The following is a 24,906-nucleotide window of genomic DNA, read 5'->3' on the forward strand; positions in this document are numbered from 1 at the left end:
GAAGAGCTGAACTAAAAAAAATTCTACTCAGCTTATTAATCAAGCATTTATATCAATACTCCTTTGGAATCCACCAAGTTAATTTAAGCATTGTGTAGAGGTGGTCGTTATCTCTGCATCACACACAATTTTTATTTAAGATAAGTAGGGCTGCAACTAATGATTCTTTTGGTAGTCGACTAATCATTCAATTTGTTTTCCCGATTAGTTGATTAGTCATGATTATTTCATGCCTGACTATTTTGAAGCCTGCGACCTGTGGTTGCACATCCTGTTCTGGGCTCCAGTGCATGTCTTACCTCATCTGCTCATGTCTGTCCACCTGTGAATGTCCCCCTGATGTCTCCGCAACAACACGATTAAAATTAATAATAATCAAATTAAAATAACAACCAGTGAAATATATGAATTTGAAAATAATCAGATGTTTTTATATTAGTGTGACCATCACAATAAAAAAGAAATACATTAAACAGTACAAACTAAAGTGCACGTAGTCTTTAAACAAAGTGCATTTACCTTATTTTTATTATAATAACAATGTGCACAAAGCACACTCCACTTCAATAAACAATACACAATCCTCCGCTCCCAGATGCGTAGTCACCCTGCCTCCCAACTCAGCTTGCCCGTCTGGGATTTCCCAGAGTCTTTTATAGTCCATGACCCGGAAGTGTTTCTGTCCCTCAGTCCATGTGACTTTCTATCACTTCCGGGTCAGGTAAAAACTTCTCCTTTTCTTCATCCCGGAAGTACGCCATTCCCTCTGTCGCTGTGACTAAGACGTACTTCGGGTTATAGGGAACATACAAGTCCTTATGCTTTCCTGTAGCGTCCTCTGGCGGCCCCCATGGTATCCAGCAGGGCTGTAAAGGAAAACTCCAATGTCCATAATTCCCTGCTGGCATTCGGGGAATCTCCATGCTGTAGGGAAGGCTCCATCTGGCGGCCTGGGGGTATTGGCCGGGATGAACGGCCGGTCATATCCCACAACACTTTCACAAAAGGTTCAAGGATGATACAATAGCTTCTGTGGTGCAGTGGTAGGAATTGCTGACTTATAATCAAGAGTCCCCCGGTTCGATCCTGACTGCCTCGTATATTTACCATTTTGAGTAGTGAGTTGCTCTTATTGTTAATATTATACAATAAACACACATTTGATTTGCGTCTGTAACAGCCACAGTAAATGTATAGTACTTGTAAAAGTTACCTAGTTACCTTTTTTTTTTTTTTTTTAAACTTTTATTCTCTCAGTCACGATCACGATACATACTACCGCCCCCCCAGGGATCTGACGCTGCTACTTTTTATCTGAAACTGGGAATAACTGTAGATGTGAGTGGTGTTTTGAGACAATCAAACTGGAAATTGTCTGGTCTGGATGGATAAAAGCTAACACACAAACGCTGGCGAATCTGCCTTATTCATATCTCATTGTTACTTTTTTTATTCAGTTTTATTGAGTGTTCCTTCTTACACTGAATTATTATGCACCTTATGGCGATGATGTTAAAGCCACACTGACAAAAAAACAGAGACATAGGTATATATAATATTTGGAATTATACATGTGCTTTGATCGCCACCAGGTCAACCTGCGTGCTCCTGCTAGCACTGAATAAGATCACGCCTTCTGGTGTCAGCGCGCAGCACCGGGGGTAAAAAAAAAAAAAAAAAAAAAGAAAGAGACAAATATATGTGACATTTTGAAGAAATCATTGTATGACCTGAATAGTACCAATCAGAAAACATCATCGCACTAATGCAATATTATTTGAAAACGAACAGATCGGGTGTAAATTTGTTATTTGTAAAAGTTAGCTTTTTTCACTTTTATTTTCTCAATCTCGTTCACGCTCTCCCTCCCCTCCTCATCTGACCCTAACTAACTAACAGCGCCAGCATAAATTCTCAAGAGACGGCAGCATCACAGATCCAGGATGCTTGCGTTTCAGATGCTCATGCATCGCGGTGGTGCTGCCGTGAAAAGAAAGCTCCGCTTTGCATAATCTGCATTCAACTTTTTTTTCTTTTTCGGTGAAGTGCTCCCACACTTTAGAAAGTTTCTGTCTCAATTTTTTTCCATCTCCTTCCCCCTCCTCTATCCGACTCGCCATTACAACCACATTTACTTTCCACTACATTCTTCTTCTCCTCAGACGTTCTTTCTTCGTTGGTAGGACTGTGTGCAGTCTTGACAAACAATAACAACGATACTGCCTCCAGACGTTCATGTAGTGCATTGCAGTTACAAAATCCAGTGGGGTTCTTTGTGACTGGAGCCTCTATTGAAGGTTCTGTTTATGATGCGTCGACAATAAAAAATCTGCGGCAACGATTTTTTGTAGCCGACGTTGTCGATTACGTCAATTAATCATTGCAGCCCTAAAGATAAATGTTATAGCCTGTTTTTTTATTTCTGCTTTGAACTACCTAATTCTCTGATGTTATTTACTGTTTGATCGGCTTGTAGTCTCCAATGATAATAAACAGTGTTCATGTAATGTACTAATCCATTTAACTAAACCCACCAATAATTGTATTTGTTCTAACATTGTCAAGTGGCTTCATTGTCATACCATCCATACACTATAGCAGTATACAGTGGTATGAAATAACACTCCTCAGGACCGAGGTGCACCATATACATAGACACAGGACAAGTGCAAGACATGTACAGAACTATACTGTGCTGTATTACAGTGTAATAGATAAAAATAAATAAATAAATAAAAGACAATGAATATACTAAGTTTAAGAAATCTTAATCAAAAAAAAGAAAATCACCTTATTTAATGTGTCATGAAACAGCAGTGACTTAAAATATGCACTCCAGTTTTCATAGGGGATGAAATGGCAAATTAAATGTAATGACAGTTGAAGGGGAGAGAAAGAAAATGATACCATAAAATTATTACATTGTACAACAATAGCAACTTAGATTATGTAAAGTGAGCAGCACATGACTATAGATATTACTTATGAAGATGTAATTTCTATCACTTAAATCTGTGACCAGATTTAAAGTGTTATAAAACATTGCTTTAAACAGATTTTAGTGTTTGAGGGGAAAGAAATGACAAGTTCAACTTTATTTATATATTTATGTATATACTTTGCCCCCTGCTCACTTTGCTCGCCAACCCCCTGGGCCGACGCTACACACTAGCCACTTTGTGGTTCAGCCACTCGCGTATGGGGTTTAAGATGTACAATTTAAACAGATTGTTATTTTCATGGGAAATGTTACATGTACGTAATAGAACTAACTTTTATATTACAGCAAGTAATTAACCATATTAAAAATAGTAAAACATAATAATTTGAAAGTAAATTGTTTTATGTTGCATTAGTTATTTGTTGCATTAAACGATTTCATGCTGTTTGAAATTAACATGCAAATACTTTTTAAACTTACACTTTTATTGTAAAACTTCAGTAAAAACAATTTTTTGAATAAAATTTTCGTCAATATTGCATTGAAGTTTGATTCTGTGTTTGGACTTACATCATGACTGTGGACACTTTTTGTGACTGAAGACAGAGAAGAAAATTAAAATTAGTCAAAACCTTTTATTAATACATACCAGGCAAGGGTAAAATGTCAGAGAAACACAGTCCTAGGACACCGCGCTTCATCTGCCTCGAGCGCAGATGTCCTTGTTCTTTTATACCTTTCTAATCTCCTGATCGTTGACCACGTAAGCAAAAAATAGCATCCTGACTCATTGTACTTTTCCAGTTTTGTAAAGTCATTACCCTAAAGGTATATTTTCTTGTCACACACATCATCAAAAGAAACTTCCAGAAAGTATACATGCTTTTTGTCACGTACGCAAAACACAAACAAGTTTCATCACTCTGTCCTATTTTCTATACACACATACATTTTGTTCAATTACATCTTTTTATGTTTTCACACTCCTCCCTTTTTGAACAAAAATGATGTGGGCCTATAAATTCTATTTTGAAATGGTTGATGAAGGGGAAGGGGGAGAGAAAATGGAAGAAGCTACACGAGACATGCGCTCCTCATGTAGCATATATGCCCTTTCCATAGAGGCGGTAAAGTACTTAGATATTATATAGCGAACCAAAGGAATAATATAACAACCAACCAGGAGGAGGAGGCAAAATGTCACTACCAAAGAAATGAAAACAGATCTTATGCATTGTCCTCAGGATCCGAAGGAGGATGCAAACCACTGATCCCTGGGATTTATAATGGCAGAATTAGTGGAAAGTTCTTTTAGAGAGAGCAGTAAGGCCTGCCAATGCACGAGTCATTGATCCATCTGGCGCGGTATTATTTGGAATATATGTACAACAAGCGTCACCAAACATAGCACAAACACCTCCCTTTTTGGCAAGTAACATGTCCAGGGCTAGACGATTTTGCCAAGTCATCAGAGAAGTACGATCAAGCTGTTCATGTATACCTTCAATAGCGTCTTTGGTGAAGTTAAGGAAACGTTGTTGGTTATAATAAAGATAATTAATCCAGTCTACATTCTTATTAATAGTAATTTGGGGTATGATAGATTCAAAACCAGCTGCGACTTGATCCCTAGCTTTAAATCTGTCTGGGACACCCCTAGGGACTCCAATAGCATCTATGTATACTCCAGGGCCATGTAAGGAGAGGGAGGTAAGGATAGAAGTCTAAAAGGCATAACTAATTGGATTGGAGCACAGGTACCAGACCAATTAGGGGGAAAGGTGGCAAATAATTTGGACCTACGACACATCCACCAAATATCTGATCTAGGAGTGGTTTGGGAGAGAAGAAAGGAAGACAGAACGGTGTTCAGAGAAAAGGTAACCTGAAAAGTTTAAGAACAGAAAGAAAATGGTAAATCTCCTACCCATGTCGCTCCATTAGATTTGAAACATGTATAATTTCCTTCGTGAGTTAGAAACATAGGGGTATCCATGTGACGGGTGGGGAAAAAAGAATAGATAGATTAGAACACTTTGAACTAGAGAGGGGTTTCTTGGAAGTAGTGAATAAATACAGAAGGCAGGGCAACCCCACGGGGTCAGAAATGTTAGATAATGGGAAAGGGACTGTAGCTAAATGGGGACGGGCTGCAGCACACGCATAACAATGAGAACGATTAACTTGCTTAGCTGAATAGAGAATCCACTGCAACCATGTATTCTAATCTCCATAACCAGTTTCTATTGAAAAAGTGGATGAAAGGGTGGAAATATTCATAATCTTAACAGGAGAAAAATCTGAACCAAAAGTTGGGGAGATGGGTGTGTGTGCCAGAGAATGAGGGGTGTTAGTAACAGGATCGTCAATCTTAATTAGAAATCTCCCTAAAGGGTCTGTTCCAGATACATATACCCCTAATACATAAATACCTGAGTTACAATGGTTGTCAGCACATACAATGAGAGGCATGTCCTTTTATGATAGAAAACCGATTTTTCAAACCGTATTTTTGGGCCTCAAAAGGTTGATAACCCCAGTCCTCAGTTCCAGTGTTAGCAAAAACCCATTGCCAGTTGTCGCAGTCACTTCCCCTCATACACACGTATTTGTCAGATCCGGTCCACTGAGCTTGTCGACCAGTCCCACAGTTGATAATAGAGCAGAAATCAAACTGCACTGATGTGGTAATTCCCAACGGGAAAGTCAAGGTGACCAGGGCAGTAGACAAGGGAAAAGAAAAACATAGTAGCACAGCAATCAAGGGTGCCATCTCTTGTAATGTGAGGCGTGAATCCAGGCAGGCAGTCCTTCAACTTTCAAGGCGTGTGGTGTGGATAGAAGAATTTGGAATGATCCTCTCCACCTAGGCTGATGCCAGTGTTTCCTCCGAGTATCTCGAACCAGGATCCAGGTGCCCAAACGAATTGGTAAATCCTTGGAAAGGGGGCTGGTCCTCCAGGCTTGATTAACCTGCTGGTGGATTTCCTTCAACGAGGTTCGCAAACCTGCAAGACTAGAGAAAATCATTGGGAGAAAAAGGTTTGTTAGTGCGTTTATGAGTCCAGACTCCATCAGAGAGGGACCCTTCTTTGGACCATTTTCTCCTTTCGATATCCGTGGCTGCATTCTGTAAAGAAATAATTTGATTATCAGGGTCCTGGTCATTTCTCTGTTGGAATAAAGAAATTGGTGTGTTATTATATGCAGCCTCTTTAGCAAAGTGGTCAGCTAAATCATTCCCTTTGCTAGCAGAATCCTGTTTTCCTGTGTGAGCTTGACATTTATCAATCGCTAGCTCCGATGGTTTGGTTATAACTTCTAAAAGGGATTCGATCAATTTCTGATGTTGGATGGGTTTGCCAGTACTGGTCTTAAGTTGTGCTTAAAAGGTTATCTATGCAACATACTTAAACGCGTCTTTTCCTTCATGCTTATTATTAACAAGGAAAACATACGTGCTTGAACCTTTATTCGTATCAAGTGTGCTGACCACTGCGTCACCATGCTCTTTCCTTTATAGTACCTAAAATACACAACTTCCATTCATATTACAATTAGACACACATTCATATCACAATTAGACACACATTCATATCACAATTAGACACATTCCGCTTATCGCCAAAAAACTTGTCTCCCTTCTCATGTAATATTATTAAAAGAGCATTTTCCCTTCAAACTTGATCAGGGTTTAAAAGGAAAAATACTTTTGTATATTTACAAGCCTTAAACAAAAGTGGAGACATTCATTTGCGCTAAACCAATCACACAAATCGATAATTATCTTTTTCAGTTTTTAGTTAGAGCTCTCCAGGACTGGTCTTAAATTCCCTTAGTTTCCATAGTGTTCCATGATCATGGCAGACTCCAAAAGCATACCTGGAATCTGTATAAATTGTTACGATCTTCCCTTCGGACAGCTGACATGCTTGAGTGAGTGCTACGAGTTCAGCTGTTTTGTGCACTTAGCTTGATGAAATTTGATTTGCCTCCAGCAGGCGGTCCCCTTGGACCACTGCGTAACTGGTTGAGGGCGCTCCATTTTTCAATTGTAGCATTTGACAAAGTACAGAGTACATTCTGATACTCATAGGGATCCCTTTAATACACTCTATAACACACAAAATCACCCATACCATTTTCAACACACTTCACCCCAGTATTATTCTATATTTACACTATATTTGGAAACAATGCAGCAAAGGAAACAGAAACAAATGGACTCTGAAGAAAAGCAAGTTCCACTCTTCAGGACAAACAAACATAAAACAGCCTCTCAAATACACACGTCACAAGAAAAAAAAAAAGAAAAAGACAGAAGAAATTTCATGAGAACTACATCCGTGCTTGCTAATACAGCTTCTGTTATTGCAGCCACAGCACGAAGACACGGAGGAAGTGCTGCGGCCACTGGATCCAGTTTTTTAGAAAAAATAAGTCACCGGTCTTTGTTTATCTCCATGTTGACAGAAGAAATTTCATGAGAACTACATCCGTGCTTGCTAATACAGCTTCTGTTATTGCAGCCACAGCACGAAGACACGGAGGAAGTGCTGCGGCCACTGGATCCAGTTTTTTAGAAAAAATAAGTCACCGGTCTTTGTTTATCTCCATGTTGTTGCGTCAGTACTGAATTCATAAATCCCTGCTTTTCGTCCACGAACAAAGTGAATGGACGAGAATGATCAGGCAAACCTAGCGCGGGCGCAGATAAAAGAGTAGCTTTGAGGTACACAGAGAGCCTTCTCAGCCAGTCGTTGCAACGGCTGTGCTCTTTCAGTAAAATTTAGAACCCACTGTCTGTAGTAGCCCAGAATACCTAAAACAGACATAACCTGTTGTTTTGTTTAGCTGCAGCTTAACCTTAGAAACTTTATGGCCATTTTCCCCCAGAAACAGCAACAATTTCTGAGTATCTATTGTACAATCTTCTTTCCGTAGCGCTACATATTTTTTCCATCTACATACTGTATCAATGTACTACCTTTTTCCGGCCAGACGCCTTCTAAATTTTGGGCAAGAGCTTAACCAGAAACACAAAGGGCTTCTCTGTATCCCTGAGGCATGACGGTCCATGTCCATCGGCGGTACCGCGTTTGACGAGATCGGGATGTACGGCGGAGATGCCAGCCTCTGCTTCGGGAGACAAAGGATATTGGGCACGGTGCGGGCGGAAGGAGGATTTCGGGTGGATCACCAGAGGCTCACAATGGGCTATCCTTTGGTCAGGAGTATCAAAAATACCTGGAGTAACTTGTCTTTCAAGGCACCTTTCCACCCATGGCCCTGTTTTTCTCCCATTTAACAGTGTGTGATTTAGCTAAGGAAAAAATATGAGGCACTATGCCGCCAAGATAATATATGTGCTGTGAGCATGTAAGATGAACAGAAGCAGCTGCCTTTGTGGATGAAATAAAAACACAGTAGATGTGAAGGGTTTCGGGGCAAGTACCAGAAGTAAGGAAAGATTCTAGCCAGGTGGTGTCTACTTCTATAGGGAAGTATTGGGCAGTACAGTGTAAAATGTCAGGGGCCTGTAAATTGGGAAAAAACAAGGGGAAAAAGAGTGTAGGGCTTTGAGGAGAATGGTGTGTGGGGAAATATCTAAAGTCCATGCTGCAAAAGAGGGTTTGGGGTAAGGGGTAATTTGACACAACAACTTTAGGGTTGAACAAAGTATGTCCGCCAGGACGTGACTGGACTTGAAGATGTTTTGATACTTGAAGAAGGTGAGGTTGTCCAGAAGCAGTAAGCACAGTAACAGTTTTGTTCGAGGTAGGGACCTTTGCCAGCAAGCGAGTGGCACCAGTGTCGATTAAGAAAACAGTCTCAGTGCCATCAACGAACAATGTCAGTAAAGGATCAGTCTCTGAATTATGAGTGAGCAAAGGTAGTTGAAAAGAGTGGCTGGAGGTCCCAGCGTTTTCCTATGGCCAGTATTGTTAGTCAGGGGTGTCAGAGGAAACAGATGGAATAAGGGGAGGTGGGGGCTGTTGCTGTCTGTGAGGGCACTCTCGACGAAAATGTCCAGTTTCACCACAGGCGTAGCAAGAGAAGGAATTAGCATTGGAATTTAAGGGAGAGGGAATAAAAGGATTCTTAGTGTGGTCAACAGGAGGAGCTCTAAAACCACCTCGTCCTCTTCCTCGTCCTCGTCCCCTTCCTCTAAAGCCATATCCTCGACCTTGGTCAGAGCATTCCTGGTATAATAGTTCATCTGTGCTGCCAATAATTTGGCATGAGAGTTCGATTCGGCCTGTTCAGCATGTCGTTTGACTTCATCAAACGTGGCACTTTCCCACTCAATACAGGAAGTGCGGACTTTGTTTTGTATATCAAGGCGCAAGCCGGAAACAAAAGGTGGAACTGCAGCTCGGGTGCGGTCATCAGCATTCCCCAAGCCCGAGTGATTAGCCATAAGGTCTTGAATCCTATGTGCCCATTCATCAACCGTCTCGTCTTTCTTTTGTTTTGCAGCAGAAATAAGGGACCAGTCCGTTCCTTTTTTATATTTTTCTGCAATATTTTGTCTCAACGCCTCCCATTGTGGATTAAATTCGCCTTCTCCACCTATCCCCTGTCCTCGAGTTAAAGCTGGGTTCCATACCCATGGAATGTCATTGCGGACACCCCTGCTAACAGTGGCCCATGTGATCCCAAACTTTCGACGAAGTACCTGGGTCCATTCAGCAGCATTAGGCTTATACATGCTATCTAACTGATCAAGTTGTTCAACAAATTTTAGTCCTCCTACTTCCTTTGGATCTGGAAGTGCATTCACGACATCTTTTAGTTCTTGGATGTCCCAATTCCGATTTATCATAACTGTTGTGGGATTTTGGGGTCCAGCTGGATGGGCAGGGTTATAATGGGGATTGGGAACTTCTATTAAAGGGCTAGTAAGTGAAGGATTAGAGGAGAAAAAAATTGGAGCTGGTTTGTGAGTGGAGGTTTGACTTCAAGTGCATTTGGAGACGGGGGTTTGTCTAGTACAGGGTGAGTCATAGTGATCTGTGCCTGGGGATTCATCAGGGGAAACTTCTGCTAGTTGTAGTGCAGGGGGGGGGCAATCGGAATGGGGAATAGAGGAGGGGATAATAGAGATGTCTGAGGTCGGTTCTGAGGAGGGGAAAAAAATAATAGGATAAATCTAAACCTGTCTTCTTTTCTATAAATTTTCTAGGAGACCCATTTTTACGGGGCGTCTGTTGATCCTCCGAAAATAATTCTTCCAGCACTAATGATTTTGATCCCCCTGTGCGGCGATTAACAGGCTTACTGTTATAAATTCCCATTATATCCCCTTGCTCTCCCGGGTTCTGTATTTAATTTTCCAACTATATACTGATTCGCCTAATCCCTTGTACGTATGAATCAGCAAGGCATTAAGTGTGCCACTCACTAAACCTAACTGTTCCCTTCTTAGTTTCAAGGGGAGACACCTCCAACTATCGGTACTGATCCAATTTCCCAGGAGAACACGGCTTTGTTGCTTATTCCGTATGTAGATTTATTTATTCCTTCCTAACAGCAATCCTGCAATCTATGCTCTTTTCGGTTTATATTTCCATACCACCCCGTTACTCGTCCCATTAGCCTGTCCGCTCACATCCCTGGATTCCAGCTCAGGTGACTTCGTGTCCGATTCGGTTCAGCAGAATACTACATCAATACGTCAGCCGAGTCTAGGATATGGGTGAGGCCAGTATCCTTTCGTCAGACCTTTCGTATGCGTCAAACTGCTTGGGTCAAGTCTCCATCACCTTAAGCAACCCGTTGAGATATGAGTATGACTAGACGGTCAACAGGAAACTCCGCCCTCCCGTTATTTAGAAAATAAAAAATATTCGGAAATCCCCCGGTGCTTACCCCAGCCTGGAAGTGTGCAAGCTCTGTCTGGAAATCCGTTCAGTCACCGTGGATGTAGCAAAGAGGAGACCAGGGGCTCCTCACGCAAGAACTGTTTCAGGACAGGGCAGTCCTAACTTTTGCCGGAGCTGCATGCTCTGCTGCTGGATATCTCAAGTTAACGGCAGTCCGCTGTTAAGACGGATCACTGAAATGGTCTCGCCGGAGGAGTCGACCGGCCGTCTCTTGCCCCACGTCCGGGCGCCAAAAACTGTGGACACTTTTTGTGACTGAAGACAGAGAAGAAAATTAAAATTAGTCAAAACCTTTTATTAATACATACCCAGGCAAGGGTAAAATGTCAGAGAAACACAGTCCTAGGACACCGCGCTTCATCTGCCTCGAGCGCAGATGTCCTTGTTCTTTTATACTTTTCTAATCTCCTGATCGTTGACCACGTAAGCAAAAAATAGCATCCTGACTCATTGTACTTTTCCAGTTTTGTAAAGTCATTACCCTAAAGGTATATTTTTCTTGTCACACACATCATCAAAGAAACTTCCAGAAAGTATACATGCTTTTTGTCACGTACGCAAAACACAAACAAGTTTCATCACTCTGTCCTATTTTCTATACACACATACATTTTGTTCAATTACATCTTTTTATGTTTTCACATGACAAACCAACATATCACTGCCCGTGAGTGAATTTAGTTTCTTTCTCTCTAATAAATAGACCAACTTTTTGTAATGTTTGTGTCTGTGATTTGTTAATTGCCTTTGCAAAAGCTATTCTAATGGGAAACTGTTAACATTTTAATACGAATGACATATCAAGATCTCCTTTGGTGTCTAATATTATCCGCAGGAGATGTTACTACATTACCTTTCTTGGATACATCCTTCTTTCAACAGTAATTCGGGCAGTGGAAGACCTTACGGTATTAACGGTTGTAGATATTCTTCAGGATATTGTAAGTCGATGTTTTCATCTTCCACACGATCACCATCAACTGTTTCAGCATAGTCTATTGGTGTGAATTTAACCAATTTGCTGTGTAACCGATCAACATTTTTCGCGTTAATTCGTCAGTGCTAGGATTGCCTATGTACTCATTTCTTCTGTTGATAACCCTTCGGGATGAAATTCTTCAATAAGATTTGGACATAAGTCTTCTTTTATTGGGAACTTAAAGTGAGGAAAACGTAAAAATTTATAAGAGCGAAGAGAGCAGGAACTGTGTCTGTCAAAAGTATTCACATGAATGAGTGGATGAGGGTGCTGTGTGCGTGGTTGAATATGGTTGAGAGGAGGGTGTGACTTGATAACTCATGGACAAAGTCTTATCTCACGGGACTTGAAATGATCTCATTGAAAAAGTCTTGTCTCAGGATTTCCTTTTATAATAGAGAGATATAAAAGCATTGCAGTAGTTTTTCTGTTGCCTGAAAATAGTGCACACGCAGGATAATAAGGTGAGGTCTGTCACTACCTCTAGTCAGCGATAATGGTGAGTGGCACGCCCTATTTGGGACAAGAGGAGAACTTGGTTTGTCTTTGCCAAAAATGTTGACCAAAAGCTGGGAAAACAAATGCAGTCAGTTCATGACACTCCACCTTCTAATAATGTGTAAATTGTTCCTTCAACTCCTTGCATCTAAGTCTTAAACTTTATATGTAGGTGCCAGTTTTTCTGCCACAAGTGTTTTTATAAGGTTTTTACCTTGAAACCTAAAACCATTTCAGACATATTGTTTAAAGTCTTTTCAGTGTCTACCAGTTGACTTCCGTCATTTTCAGTTATGTAGGAGTCTGTAGAAGCTTGGATCTTTACATCACTAACATCAGCACGCTTTGTCTGCGGTTATCTTCCATCCAGGAGACACCATACTTATCCCAGCCAGATTCATTATCAAAGTCAATGGTTTCTACTGGCTGTCCCTTTTTATCTTTAATTATACATTTTTAAAACAAATCAATATAAGAGTATGGATATTGCATTAAATTAAACTAATTAAGCTGATCTAAAAAAATGTGTTTAAAGTAGGAGCTCCTCTTACATCCACACCTGAGCTAATATCAGTAGTGCTCCAAAAGCTATATATTTTTAAAGCCGAATCCATCTCCTCCTCTTTTTAAACATCCACTACAGTAGAATTAATTGAAAAGTTGCTTTTAACAACATTGAAAATGAAACCGAAAAGAATTTTCAAGGTTAAATTAATAAATAAAGAGGTTTTAGATTTCACTGACTGTTATTTATTTTTTTTCTTATTCAGTTTACGTTGTCATAATCTGTCATATAGTTGAGAGCTAGCTGAATATCCTGACAAATCTATTAAACCTGTTTTTAGAGAACAATCTTAAGTGTTAACAGGAAATTGAAATAGGCATGAACAATAAATACCAAATTAATATATGTACAAATGAAATGAAGGTGCTAAAAATGTTTTATGTTAAAAATGTCAGCAATATATGTGTTTTATTGTTACAGCAGGAGGGAGAATGCTTGGATGGTGCAGACAGGGGCAGTGGTTTGAAGCGATCTCAGAATCAGATACCGTATTTCATAAGCAAGCCTGCACAAGATCAAGCCACAATTAAAGCTGGGTACTGTGTGAAGCAGGGTGCTGTGGTAAGTGCAATGGGACAATCTGATTTCACATAAAACCATATTGCATGTTTTTAACGCCATGTGTAACCAAGAAAGGCTTACATAACAACTAAAGTTTGTAAGTGTAAAAACGGTCATCCATCTTATTTGAGTTTAACTTTTGCCATTATAGCAGAAGCAGTCACAGGCTTTGAGCTTTTCCAAAATGAGATGCATGTTCATTGTAGGACTTAGTCGTGTAAATTACCCATTCTCAGTCACACTGAGATAATTTGGAGTTGCCAGTCCACCTTATGTGTATGTATATCTTTTAGATACAGAAGGCAATATAAGTGCCTTTAGAAAAACATTTGGAAACAGGGAAAGCGTGTGTCATGAAAATTAACAAAAATTAACAAGTAATGCATTATATATTTAATATACAGTGAAGTTGAAAGTATTTAGAGCCTTTCAATTTCTACGCACTTTGTTTTGTAGATTTAATTTTAAATGGTTTACTTTGCCATTTTGCCCATTGATGTAAACTCAGTATCTTAATGAAAGTGAAAACATGTCTTAACAAACATTTTCAAATTTTTTAAAAATCAAAAACTGACATCCTTCATTTACGTAAGCCTTCACGACCTTTGCTGTGTGTGATAGAAAAGAACATCTTAAATAAAGAAAGAAACATATCCTCTAACAGGACAAATTAGTAATCAGGCAGGAGTAAAAGCATGTCTGTCTGCATCATTTATTACTCTTCAGCTAATGCTTGAACAGGGAGCAATCTTCTACAGCAGTCTGTTACAGCATGGTGCGAGTGGTCAGAGAGACAAAGGATACAGGTTCATTTTATTAATTATTTACATACATTGTCAATCAATGCATACATGTATTCTGGTTGGTTTGCACCTAAATGATCTACAGGTATATAAAGTAAAAGTCTATTTTTCTATATGCTTATTATTATATCCATCTATCCAATCTTGTTGAACACGTCATCTGATCTCTTGGTCATCTTACAGTACATTTTGTGTATTACAGTTTTGTCTCAGTTGCTCACTTGACCTTTATGTGTGTTCCTGATATGCCTGAACAGGTTTATGACATGTATTAACCGTTTATGCTATTTCTTTAACATGAATACTATATTCCACATGGCACTCGAAATTGTGGTCAGGTGCATCCCATATTAAATTAAATGTACAACACAGTAAGTGTGCAGAAAGTGAAGGGGTCTGGATTCTTTCTGATTCCACTGTATATTGGTGCTCCTTTAGTTTATTGCAACTGTATAAAATATATTTGGTTTAAGAATTATCTACAGTTTGTAACAAGTACCATGCAACAGACAAAATAAATTGAAATACTGCATTTATTAGTGCAATTATTATGCCCTTAAATCTTTAAATTTTTTATAGTAATTTTTGTTACAGCAAGGTGATTATCCATTTTCTTTTTTATAGATGAAAAACTGGAAACGAAGATACTTCCTTTTAGATGAAAATTCAGTTAGTTACTTCAAGTCAGATACGGTAAATGCCATTTTTTTATTTTTTTTATTTTTAAGAATGTCTCTTATTGTTTTATTAACAGTTGAAGTGTCTTTGTTTATGTAAAGGTGGTTTTAATTAACTTACATGAAAGCAGTTCGCATCAGTATATCTGCCTATAATTACACTAGAAAGATCTTAAGTTTCCATGTGCAAACTTTGCCAGTGCAAAGTCATATTCTCTTGCCAAGGTAGGTTATTCCATAGCAACGCTTTTTCTCAGATACAACCGTTCCCGAAATATACAACAAGGTTAAATCATAATTAAAACCGTTACTCTGTAATGTGGAAAGTGTTGTCCTGACATGTGATTTATGGACTTCGAGAGCCACACAGTGTTATTTCACAGTGTTATTTCACTTTAACATCACATCATACAACTGAAGAATGCTGCTTATCCTCCTACAAACCTTAGCTGTGCATGAAAGTCATACCAGGGCTAACATGGCCGAACTACTTCGCAAGTTCTATGAGGAATGGTGAATTGAAGAAACAGAGCCAGTGTTAGTCACAAACAACATGGTGAATATGTTTGTTAGTTGGCTTTCGTCACAATAAATGCTATGAGCACAAATTAAACTTGGTGGCTTAGAACTCGCACTCAAACTGCCAACTTGTGCAGCTCCTAGAAAGATTAAAACACATCACTCTTTTTTTTTTCTACAGAAGCTCCCAAGGCCTTCAGTCTTTGCAGCAAAAGCATACATTATTGGAACTTCCATAGCACAGGCTGATTACCATGTGCCTACCCAGTGAAACAGTGCACATATTATGGCACTGCCAGTGAGAAATTTCTTAATTTCATACATTTCTACTGTTATGAATACAGTTACAAACTTTACTTATTGACTCAGTAAAAGCACTTTAATTTATAATATATATTAGTTGTAGGGCGGCACGGTGGCGCAGTGGGTAGCGCTGCTGCCTCGCAGTTGGGAGACCTGGGGACCCGGGTTCGCTTCCCGGGTCCTCCCTGCGTGGAGTTTGCATGTTCTCCCCGTGTCTGCGTGGGTTTCCTCCGGGTGCTCCGGTTTCCTCCCACAGTCCAAAGACATGCAGGTTAGGTGGATTGGCGATTCTAAATTGGCCCTGGTGTGTGGGTGTGTTTGTGTGTGTCCTGCGGTGGGTTGGCACCCTGCCCAGGATTGGTTTCCTGCCTTGTGCCCTGTGTTGGCTGGGATTGGCTCCAGCAGACCCCCGTGACCCTGTGTTCGGATTCAGCGGGTTGGTAAATGGATGGATGGATGGATATTAGTTGTATTACTCACAATGACTTGAAAATGTCAAGTTAGAAAGAAATTATCTTTTCAATAAAAAAATAATTCAGCAATACTGTAAATCCCAATATTGAATTGCAATGCATACTGTAGGCAATCACAATACTTTAAAAATTACAATACATATCAAATCAGCAGGCAAAAAAACGTAATTTTGAATCGAGAGGCCTCTCCCAATATTCACACCTAATAGATGCAATCTGTATGTGGAACCAATAATCTCATCCATGGGTGATTTTTCATTTTATCTTTTGTATCTGCTATTGTATGCCCTAAGACCTTGTTTTTACTTTTTTATGTAAATGTATATCCATTAATGTTCAGAAGTTTGGAATACCCCTAGAAATTTTCATGTATTTGATACAAATTGATACTTTTTATTAAGGTACCGTTAAAATGATTTAAAAATATAGTCAATACATTAGTAATGTTGGCAATTTCTGTTACTGGTTTATAATTATTTATTCACATATGAGTACATTTCTGGCAGCAGTTACTCCAGTGTCCTAATAGTCAACTCTCTTAGCTCATCCTTAATTAATTGTGTTTAAATGCTACCTGGTTAAACCCATATAGTTGGGTTACCACAGCTGAAATCTGTTATTCTGTTCCCTATAGCTTGAAAGTTGGCTTTACTTTGATTGTAATGTGCTGACATTCTTGATGATCGATCCTGGCTTTAAAAATAGCCAAATTACATCAACTTTCTCAAGAAACATGTCAGTTTGTTTTTCAAAATGACGATTACTCCATGCAACCTATTGGCCAAGAAACAGGCAATTTCATACAAAGGTGTCCAGTCTTTGAGAGAAGAGATCAAGCTAGATCTAATCTGGATAGTAAAATAAGCAGAAGTCCCAGATGCACAAATGCAGAAGAGGATCCCATATTTTTTTTTTTCTTTTTAGCATCAAAAACAGGTAACGGGCTAAGGGTGTCCTCGATTTTGGGAAATAGTAAGAACTTACAGAGGCACAGACATGAAAGATTATTCATTTTCAAAAACTGAGCAGTGATTATGTAATTTTTAAAAATAAAATACCCCCTGTGTGCAGTTATGGAGAAATGTAAAAAATGTTATGTTGGAGAACAAAGGTGGTTTTGAACCTTTATATCAGGAGGAATAGGGATGGGAACACTGTAGTTACGACAGTTACTGAAAATGGTGGTATATTGTTCATTTCGGTTCTTATTGAAGTGGTCCTCAACAAAAAGCCAGAAATTTACCAAATGGCATTTGAGCCTAATGTTCTAGTCAGTTGCAGTAAATATAGTTTTGCCCACATATACTTGGAATGAGTTTGGTATGTAATTTGGGGCGATAGCTGCAGAAAGGGAAAGTTTGTTAAGTGGTTGTAGGGATTTGACTTTGTTAAAAGAATAATTCACACAAATTTCAACATTTCATAATTGTTTTTTTGCTTTGAAAACATATCGTTAAGTGAAAACCACAAGTTTCACCTCAAGTTATATTTTGCAAGTATTTTGTAAACAGTTGTTGTTGACACTGTAAAGGTAAGGACAAAAAAGTCATGCATTGTATCTTGTCTAATACTTGAAAGAAAATTCAAACCCATTAACAAAAACAAAACTGTCTGTAGTCAATATAAATGTCGGTCTAGAAAAAGTTTTTATACAGTTAACTTCTATATAGTGTTACATCACAGATCTTGCTAACAAAAAGGATCTTAAATCAAACTTGTGTACTAAATTGATCAATGGAATTAAACTATGAATATTAAATTGAAAAACGTACTGCACATTTTTTTTTTTATAATGTGCCTTGTATCTCATGCAATTCCTGGAGGAAATTTTCACATGTGAAAATGCACAACACAGGCTAATGTTCTTCTTAAATGTCAATCTATGCTACTCTTATATGCAGAGACTGCTCCTTTATGGAATTGCAGCACAGATCATAAAAGTGGTAGTTTATTAAATGACCTCTAATTAAAATCACTTACTAAATTGTGTACTTTGCAAATATTAAATCATAAATTGTGTTTTGAAAGGCAGAATAAGAGAATTTTATTTTAAGACTAAATTAACATGGTAATAATATCTTTTTAGCTGGGTCTCCAACCTTAGGGCTCAAGTGAAGCACCTTCTTCGCCTCCTCCTTTTTTGGCATTGAACTGATATCAGTATACCCTTCCTGATTTATTTAAGTCTGTTGAATAATAAATAAAAATCCACTTTTAAAACCTTTAATCATTTGAGACAATTTTCCAAATGTGCAAAGCAGCTTCTCTCACACCTGAGACATTGTCCACACTGCTGCCTTTTAATTCAAAATAATAATCTCCGTCCACAATATCTTTTTCACAATGTTTACCAAAGTATCTCTACCCACACTAAAATTATCTGAAAAATACTCGTTTTTTGCAGAAAAATCTTTGAAGTGGTGATAATGCCGCTGGCCACAGCATTTATCACAAAACTATATAGACCAGTAAACTATTTTCCCTTTTAGCAGATGTATGCATGCTTCAAACTGTACAAAATACAATTTACTGTAGTTGCATACAAGTAAGCAACACAACAAGCATCATGGAAAGAAACCACTTTGTGTCTGCTATATTGAAAAATGATTTTCTTCAAAAAACGTGACAGGTCATGGAATCATACCTTGTGATGAGTATGATCTAGTCAAGGAAGGGCCACATAAGAAGCACAAACAAATTAGTGTGATTATTGTCTACATTTTTACAAATCCACACTGCAATACAGAGTCATAATTTTCAGAAGTATGTGGCCCTGGAAAGTAAAATATTTTCAATTTCAGGAGTTTAAAAAATGCCAGGGTGGTGTGAACAAAAGCAAAAAACGTAGATTAATGTCTGTGTTATATAACTGAAAACATAGTGTAGATATATCCTGAGTGTTGATCTAAGACAGCTGGCAGCTACTGTACAGTGTTCTATATTCAAGCTCGGTGAGGCAAATTGTCTATGCACTGACTAACATATCAAGGTATACTGAGTAGATCTGCTAATAATTATTATAGATTAGTGGAAGAGTGAGAAGATAAAAAATAAAAACACTCTTAGGCACTTAAAGAGTTGGTGGTGAATTATGAAAAAAGCAATGCCACCCTATTCAAAGGTTGTGTTAATATGCTCCTAGTTTATATATTTTGTTTGTGTTTCACTGAGTATTTATAGTTTTATATACAGTATATGAGAAAGGACAAGAATGGGGAAGATTATATTAAAACATAATTTGTCATACATAGAATGGGATAGCACATTATATTATAATATATGATTCTTTTATTTTCTCAAATTTCCAGGTGTGCTATAGTAGACAAGATATTTTAGCAAGACAAGACGGGGAGCCTATAGTGAAGGTTATCTCAATATTGTGTCTATTAAGTGGTTATATTTTACCTGATTTTGTCAGTTTTTACTATTGTGGGTGTGGATTTACAGTGATCCTGTGCATATTTGATCAGTAGGTGAAAATTGTATTCCAGTTAGATTTAAGCAGATAATTTAGCCAAAGCATCTGACTAAGGAAGGTGGGTTCTCTAGAGCATTTCTCATAACTCTGAGTATTCTGTGGTGTTGGGTGTGTTATGGTGATAATGCTGCAAAAGGAATAGTGACTGTACACATCAATAAATATTTGTTACAAAGTAAACAATTATCATAGTACCTGATAAAATTGCATTTGTCTTTACAGTTAATAGCTCATAATATTCTTGTCAGTGTTAAAACCATTTACCATATTTAGGAATAGTAAGCATTCTATATTGGTAGTTAAAGATTTATCAATCATTTTTAGTAGATGCAGTTAATTTATTATTTTTACAGATTTATTAAATACCTGCATGTTTAACTAAGCATTTCCAGTTTCCTTTCTACATATATTATGCTCCTATGCACAGGTTCTGCACTTAGAACCCGTATTTTCAGCATCCTTCTGTCTGCTTTGCTAACATAAGATTCATCAGAGAATGGATGCTTTCACATTACCTGAAAGAGAAATTGTTCTGAATAACTAGGGACCTTTGTACATCATTGGTTTATTTCATCTTTAGAAAAGTTAGCAATGCTACATTTCTTCACGAGTGGAGATTATTTGTTTTAATCATTTGGTAGCAATCTAGAAAAGTGTTTAACTGGTCGATAGCTTAAATAATCTCTATATTTCTTTGAACCACTCAGGTATAATTTTGTATGTTTTCATCTAAATGTAACTATCATGTGTTTGTGTTTCAGAATGATGATGTGAACCTTTATTTTAAACTATCATGTATTTGTCTGAAAGCTTCTCCAAGTCTTTATTTTAGTATTACAGATTGTATGCCTAGAGATTCTTTCAGCATCTTGGCCACCATATCTCTGAGAGTTGATGCTCATATAATCTCTGTTTGGTTGAATATTAATATCAGCTACCATATGATACAGCTGCTTTTAACATTCTAAAGAAAGAAACGTAAGGACAGAGGAAGAGAGAGTATGTGAAACAGAAGCTTCCACCCACACAGTTCAGGCACATTGAATTGGCTTGACTGCTACAAAGTGATGATCTTCTTTTAGATGCTTGTTTGTGCTTTCATAGAAGATGAAAGAAGGGGTGTTTGCCTCAAATGAATAATCACAAAGGATTCTTTTCTTAGTACCACTTAACGATTTTATAATAGATTATCAAAGGTTGGTTTAATTAGGCAGTGTCATTGAGGAACTCTGTAAAGAAATATATGTGAGTTGAAATAATTATTTAGTGTTTAAGCACAATTTTTGTTGTTTAAGCGTCACAGTGCAGCTAGAAGTAACTGTTAATCCTTTGATCTAGTGGTTTCAGAATTTTTTTTTTTTATTAACATGTTTTAGGCAGCCAGTGGAGTTCATTAATGCATCACTGTTTCTGTGTATTCAATAGGTTTTGCAGGCAAATAACCATTGTATGAAATATTCTTCTTCCGTATACAATGTCTGCTTATATTACATTGCTTGCTTTTGGTGCTCATTTTTGCTTTTTTATTTTTTACACTGTGAAAAAATACTTTGTTGGCTCTACCAGGAGAAATGCTGATAAGATTCTTTTTTCCCAGAGACTTTTTCCCAGTTAAACACTACTTAGTTTATTTTGCCAAAATAATAATATGTTAACATTCAAAGAACGTATTACCACAAACTAATATTTGAGACCTCACAACAGCTAAAGCTAAAAAAAAAGGAAATAGAATATTACAAATGGGCCTATTTTGGAGAACAACTAATAGGTTGCAATTAAAGTAAATTGAAGCAAACGTTTTGCACAGGTGCCCTAACTCCTGTTGATTACTTTAAACCCCTTTATCTTTCTTAAAGCAGAGTTGGAACTATTTAACAACACCCTCTTAGGTACTATTTGGACAATATTCCAGTGGTAATGGCAAGAAAATGGAAATTAACAAATGAAATGTGACAGAGCATTATTACCCTTAGAAATGTAGGCCTTTCATTTAGAGAAATTGCACAAAAAAAAAAAAATTCAAAGTTTCAGTGAATCCTGTGTTCTACATAAATCATAACCCTGTACATTGCACAAATTATACCTTTCTTTAAATAGTAAAAAAGTTTCTTTGATCTAGTGGGGTCTGAATTTTTTTTTTTTTTTACTAACATGTTTTAGGCAGCCATGGAGTTAATTAATGCATCACTGTTTCTCTGTATTCAATAGGTTTTACAGGCAAATAACCATGAAATATTTTAAAATTAAATAGTAAATAACATCACCTTATGTTTTGTTTTTATTTATTTTTGTTTTATAGACTTCAGTTAGTTCAGTTAACAACCTCTGTCCAATCCAACCAACCACCAGTTCTGTTTACCCCCGGGCATTATGCATTTTTAGAGATTTGAGCAGAATCACATTAAAATCCTGCAGTCATGAGATTAGAATCTGGACTGATGACTGCAGCCACATTTGCAAGTCGTTAGAAATGGATAGTGCTGTTATTCCTTTTTCAACAGCAACACCTGAACACTTACATACACTTACATTACACCTACATTGCATTACATCTACATCGCACTACTCACACACAAACTGTACCTGCACATACTCTGAATACTGACTGGAACATGCATCTGCACTTTATGGAATATGCATCTGTACTTATAAAACATTATCTGTGCAATAACTGTCATTTATACTTGCTGCTCATTCAACTCATATTGCTCTATAACTTCTTTTAAAACGTACACATTTTATTTTATACTAGTCATTTAGCCCGTTACAATCACAGGCGCTAGAACAGTAGTGCATAAACATTAGTAGGAACAGTCTATATTAAATGGCAAGGGACTTCGACCTCATTCTTTTTGTTGGTCGTATTTTTCTTTCTTTGAGCCTTTCTCTTGTTGATGTTTACTTGCTGAGCTGACCATTCTTCGTGGGCTGCCACCGTGTATCATGTGTCTTTAATTTTCTGTGACAGTAATACTGTCTTGTACGTCCGCTGGCTTGTACGTCCGTAATATACCTTTAATTTTCTCTGGCGGTAATACAGCTGTGCGCGTCGGTAATATGCCTTTAATCTCCTCTGACAGTAATACTGGCTTGTATGTGGCTGTAATATGCGTCACTGTATTGTGTACCTTTATTTTCCTCTCGCAGTAATATTGGTTTGTATTTCCGTAAAACGCCTCTAACTTTCTCTGACATTAATATCGTGCATCGCACCGTGCCCTGCGCATGCGCACTTCACCAGAAGACACACACACACGGACACCTGGACGCACAAAGGGATTTTATTAAAGAGGATGGCTAGTCTATTTTTAACTTGTAATTATTTTTTTTTTAGCTTTATTGGATCTAAGCTGAGTGACTTGTTTTTCTCGTCATACACATTTCATTGTATGTTGACCCTGTGTTAACCTATATATGACAAATAAACCTAAACCTACTTTTTTCCATAACAATTGCCTAATAATTATAAATCCTGTCATAACAATCATTTCGACTCGAAGGTTGTATTTGCCGCCTTGCCCAGAGATGATTTAATTAATCAATCAGTCTTCTTTATTAAGTTGAAACCAGGATGACCCACCCATGAGAAACTGAACTGCAATCAATAATTACTTGTTGTACCAGCATCCTTTAGGGCTAAAATCATAGGCAGCTGTGCTGATAAGTGTTGCACGCAGCTTCAATCATAACTAAGTTGCTGGAACTGGAAGCAGGGAGGCAGCCTTGAGCTGACAAGCACAGTGCTTCCAAAAAAGAAAAAATATAAGCCTTTAACCATTAACTCTTACATAGTAAGGTTAGCTGTTGTAATATGTTTTGCTGTAAATTAAGGTCAAGATATTGATTCATGAGGAAGCACTGGCATATAGACTTAAATGATATCTAAAATATATATACAGTAATCCCTCGCTACTTCGCGGTTCACTTTTCGCGGATTCACGACTTCGCGGGTTTTTAAATACAAGTGATTGCCCGCCTATCGCGGAAGTTATGTTCCAGACCCATCAGCAACAGGAGAAAATCCGCGATATAGAAAGACCATATAAATAAACATTTTTATAGTTTAAGCCTTAAAATACCCATCCCACATGCTTTAAACACATGTAAACTTATAAAACACACTTTGTTAACACATATGATATGTGGATGTCGGGCTAAGGATATGAGTAACATCTCACTATTATAAAACATTTTAACTTCACGCAAGACAAGACAGTGAGACAGGAAAATTGGTGATGTACAGGCTTAAAATTATTGACACGCAGAGCGACAAGCAGCACAAAGCCAGCACAAAGTCCACTTCTCCTTAGCGGTCATTCAGCTCCCCACCCCCTTGACAATGCGAAGTGGCAGGAGCGTACTGCACTTCAGGGGAGGGGGGGTTTGAGCGAAGGTGCGTTCAGCTCTCACACACCCACACACACACACACACACACTCCTCCTTCCGAACGCGCAGAGCGACAAGCAGGCATTTTGGCAGAAGCAGCACAAAGTCCATTTCTGCTCAGAGTGAGTTCAGCTGCCCCCATTCACAAAGCGAGTGCAGACACATTGACGTCTGATCGCTGTGTGCAGTGTTGGTCTGAGGTGTTTCAGAATGTAAAAAGTGTTTAAGAGCATAGGAAGTGTTTATAAGAGTGTGGGAAAGGTTAACAAGAGAGTGAGAAAGGTTTATAAGAGTGTGGGAAGGGTTTATAAAGCCTTAAAATATGTATAAATAATAAAATAAATATAGGTCGCTACTTCGCGGATTTTCACCTATCGCGGGGGGCTCTGGAACGTAACCCCCGCGATAGGTGAGGGATTACTGTATGTGCACAAACGCATGTTTAGTGGGGTTTTTTTTTTTTTTATATATAAAGTAATTGTCTACAGCTGCATTCTTGCATTTTCTAAACAATGGCCTGTTTTAGTTTTCTCAAAGTACATAATATCCTTGTCTTGAATTCAATAACTTCAAGAATTGTTCAATAACAATTGAATAGACAGGTTTGTTTATGAGCAATGAACAGGGGCCTCTATAGCTACAAATACATGGTGACCTTTAAAGCTACTTAAAAAGAAATTACAAGTATAAGCTTTTAATAGTTAATAGTTCTAAAACTAATAATAACGCACATTGATCCTTAATGTAAATTCTCAACAGTATCCACCATTTTCCAGTCCTTTGGAATTTCCCCAGTGTGCAGTGACTTCCTAAAAATATACATCAGGGGTTTATAT

At 38.0% G+C, this 24,906-nt stretch overlaps 1 protein-coding gene across 8 annotated transcripts in view; it reads left to right on the forward strand.

The window, feature by feature from the left end:
- The window catches only part of plekha1b (pleckstrin homology domain containing, family A (phosphoinositide binding specific) member 1b), a 268,696-nt gene that overhangs the window by 195,378 nt on the left and 48,412 nt on the right, over positions 1–24,906 (forward strand). For all 8 annotated transcript variants that reach the window (XM_051922852.1, XM_051922853.1, XM_051922854.1 and 5 more), the window contains exons 7-8: positions 13,290–13,430; positions 14,858–14,926. In XM_051922852.1, the coding sequence (XP_051778812.1) occupies positions 13,290–13,430; positions 14,858–14,926 (210 nt within the window). The remainder of the gene's footprint in view (positions 1–13,289; positions 13,431–14,857; positions 14,927–24,906) is intronic.

The sequence above is a fragment of the Erpetoichthys calabaricus genome, chromosome 2 (genome assembly GCF_900747795.2).
Source record: "Erpetoichthys calabaricus chromosome 2, fErpCal1.3, whole genome shotgun sequence".
Taxonomy (NCBI): Eukaryota; Metazoa; Chordata; class Cladistia; order Polypteriformes; family Polypteridae; genus Erpetoichthys; species Erpetoichthys calabaricus.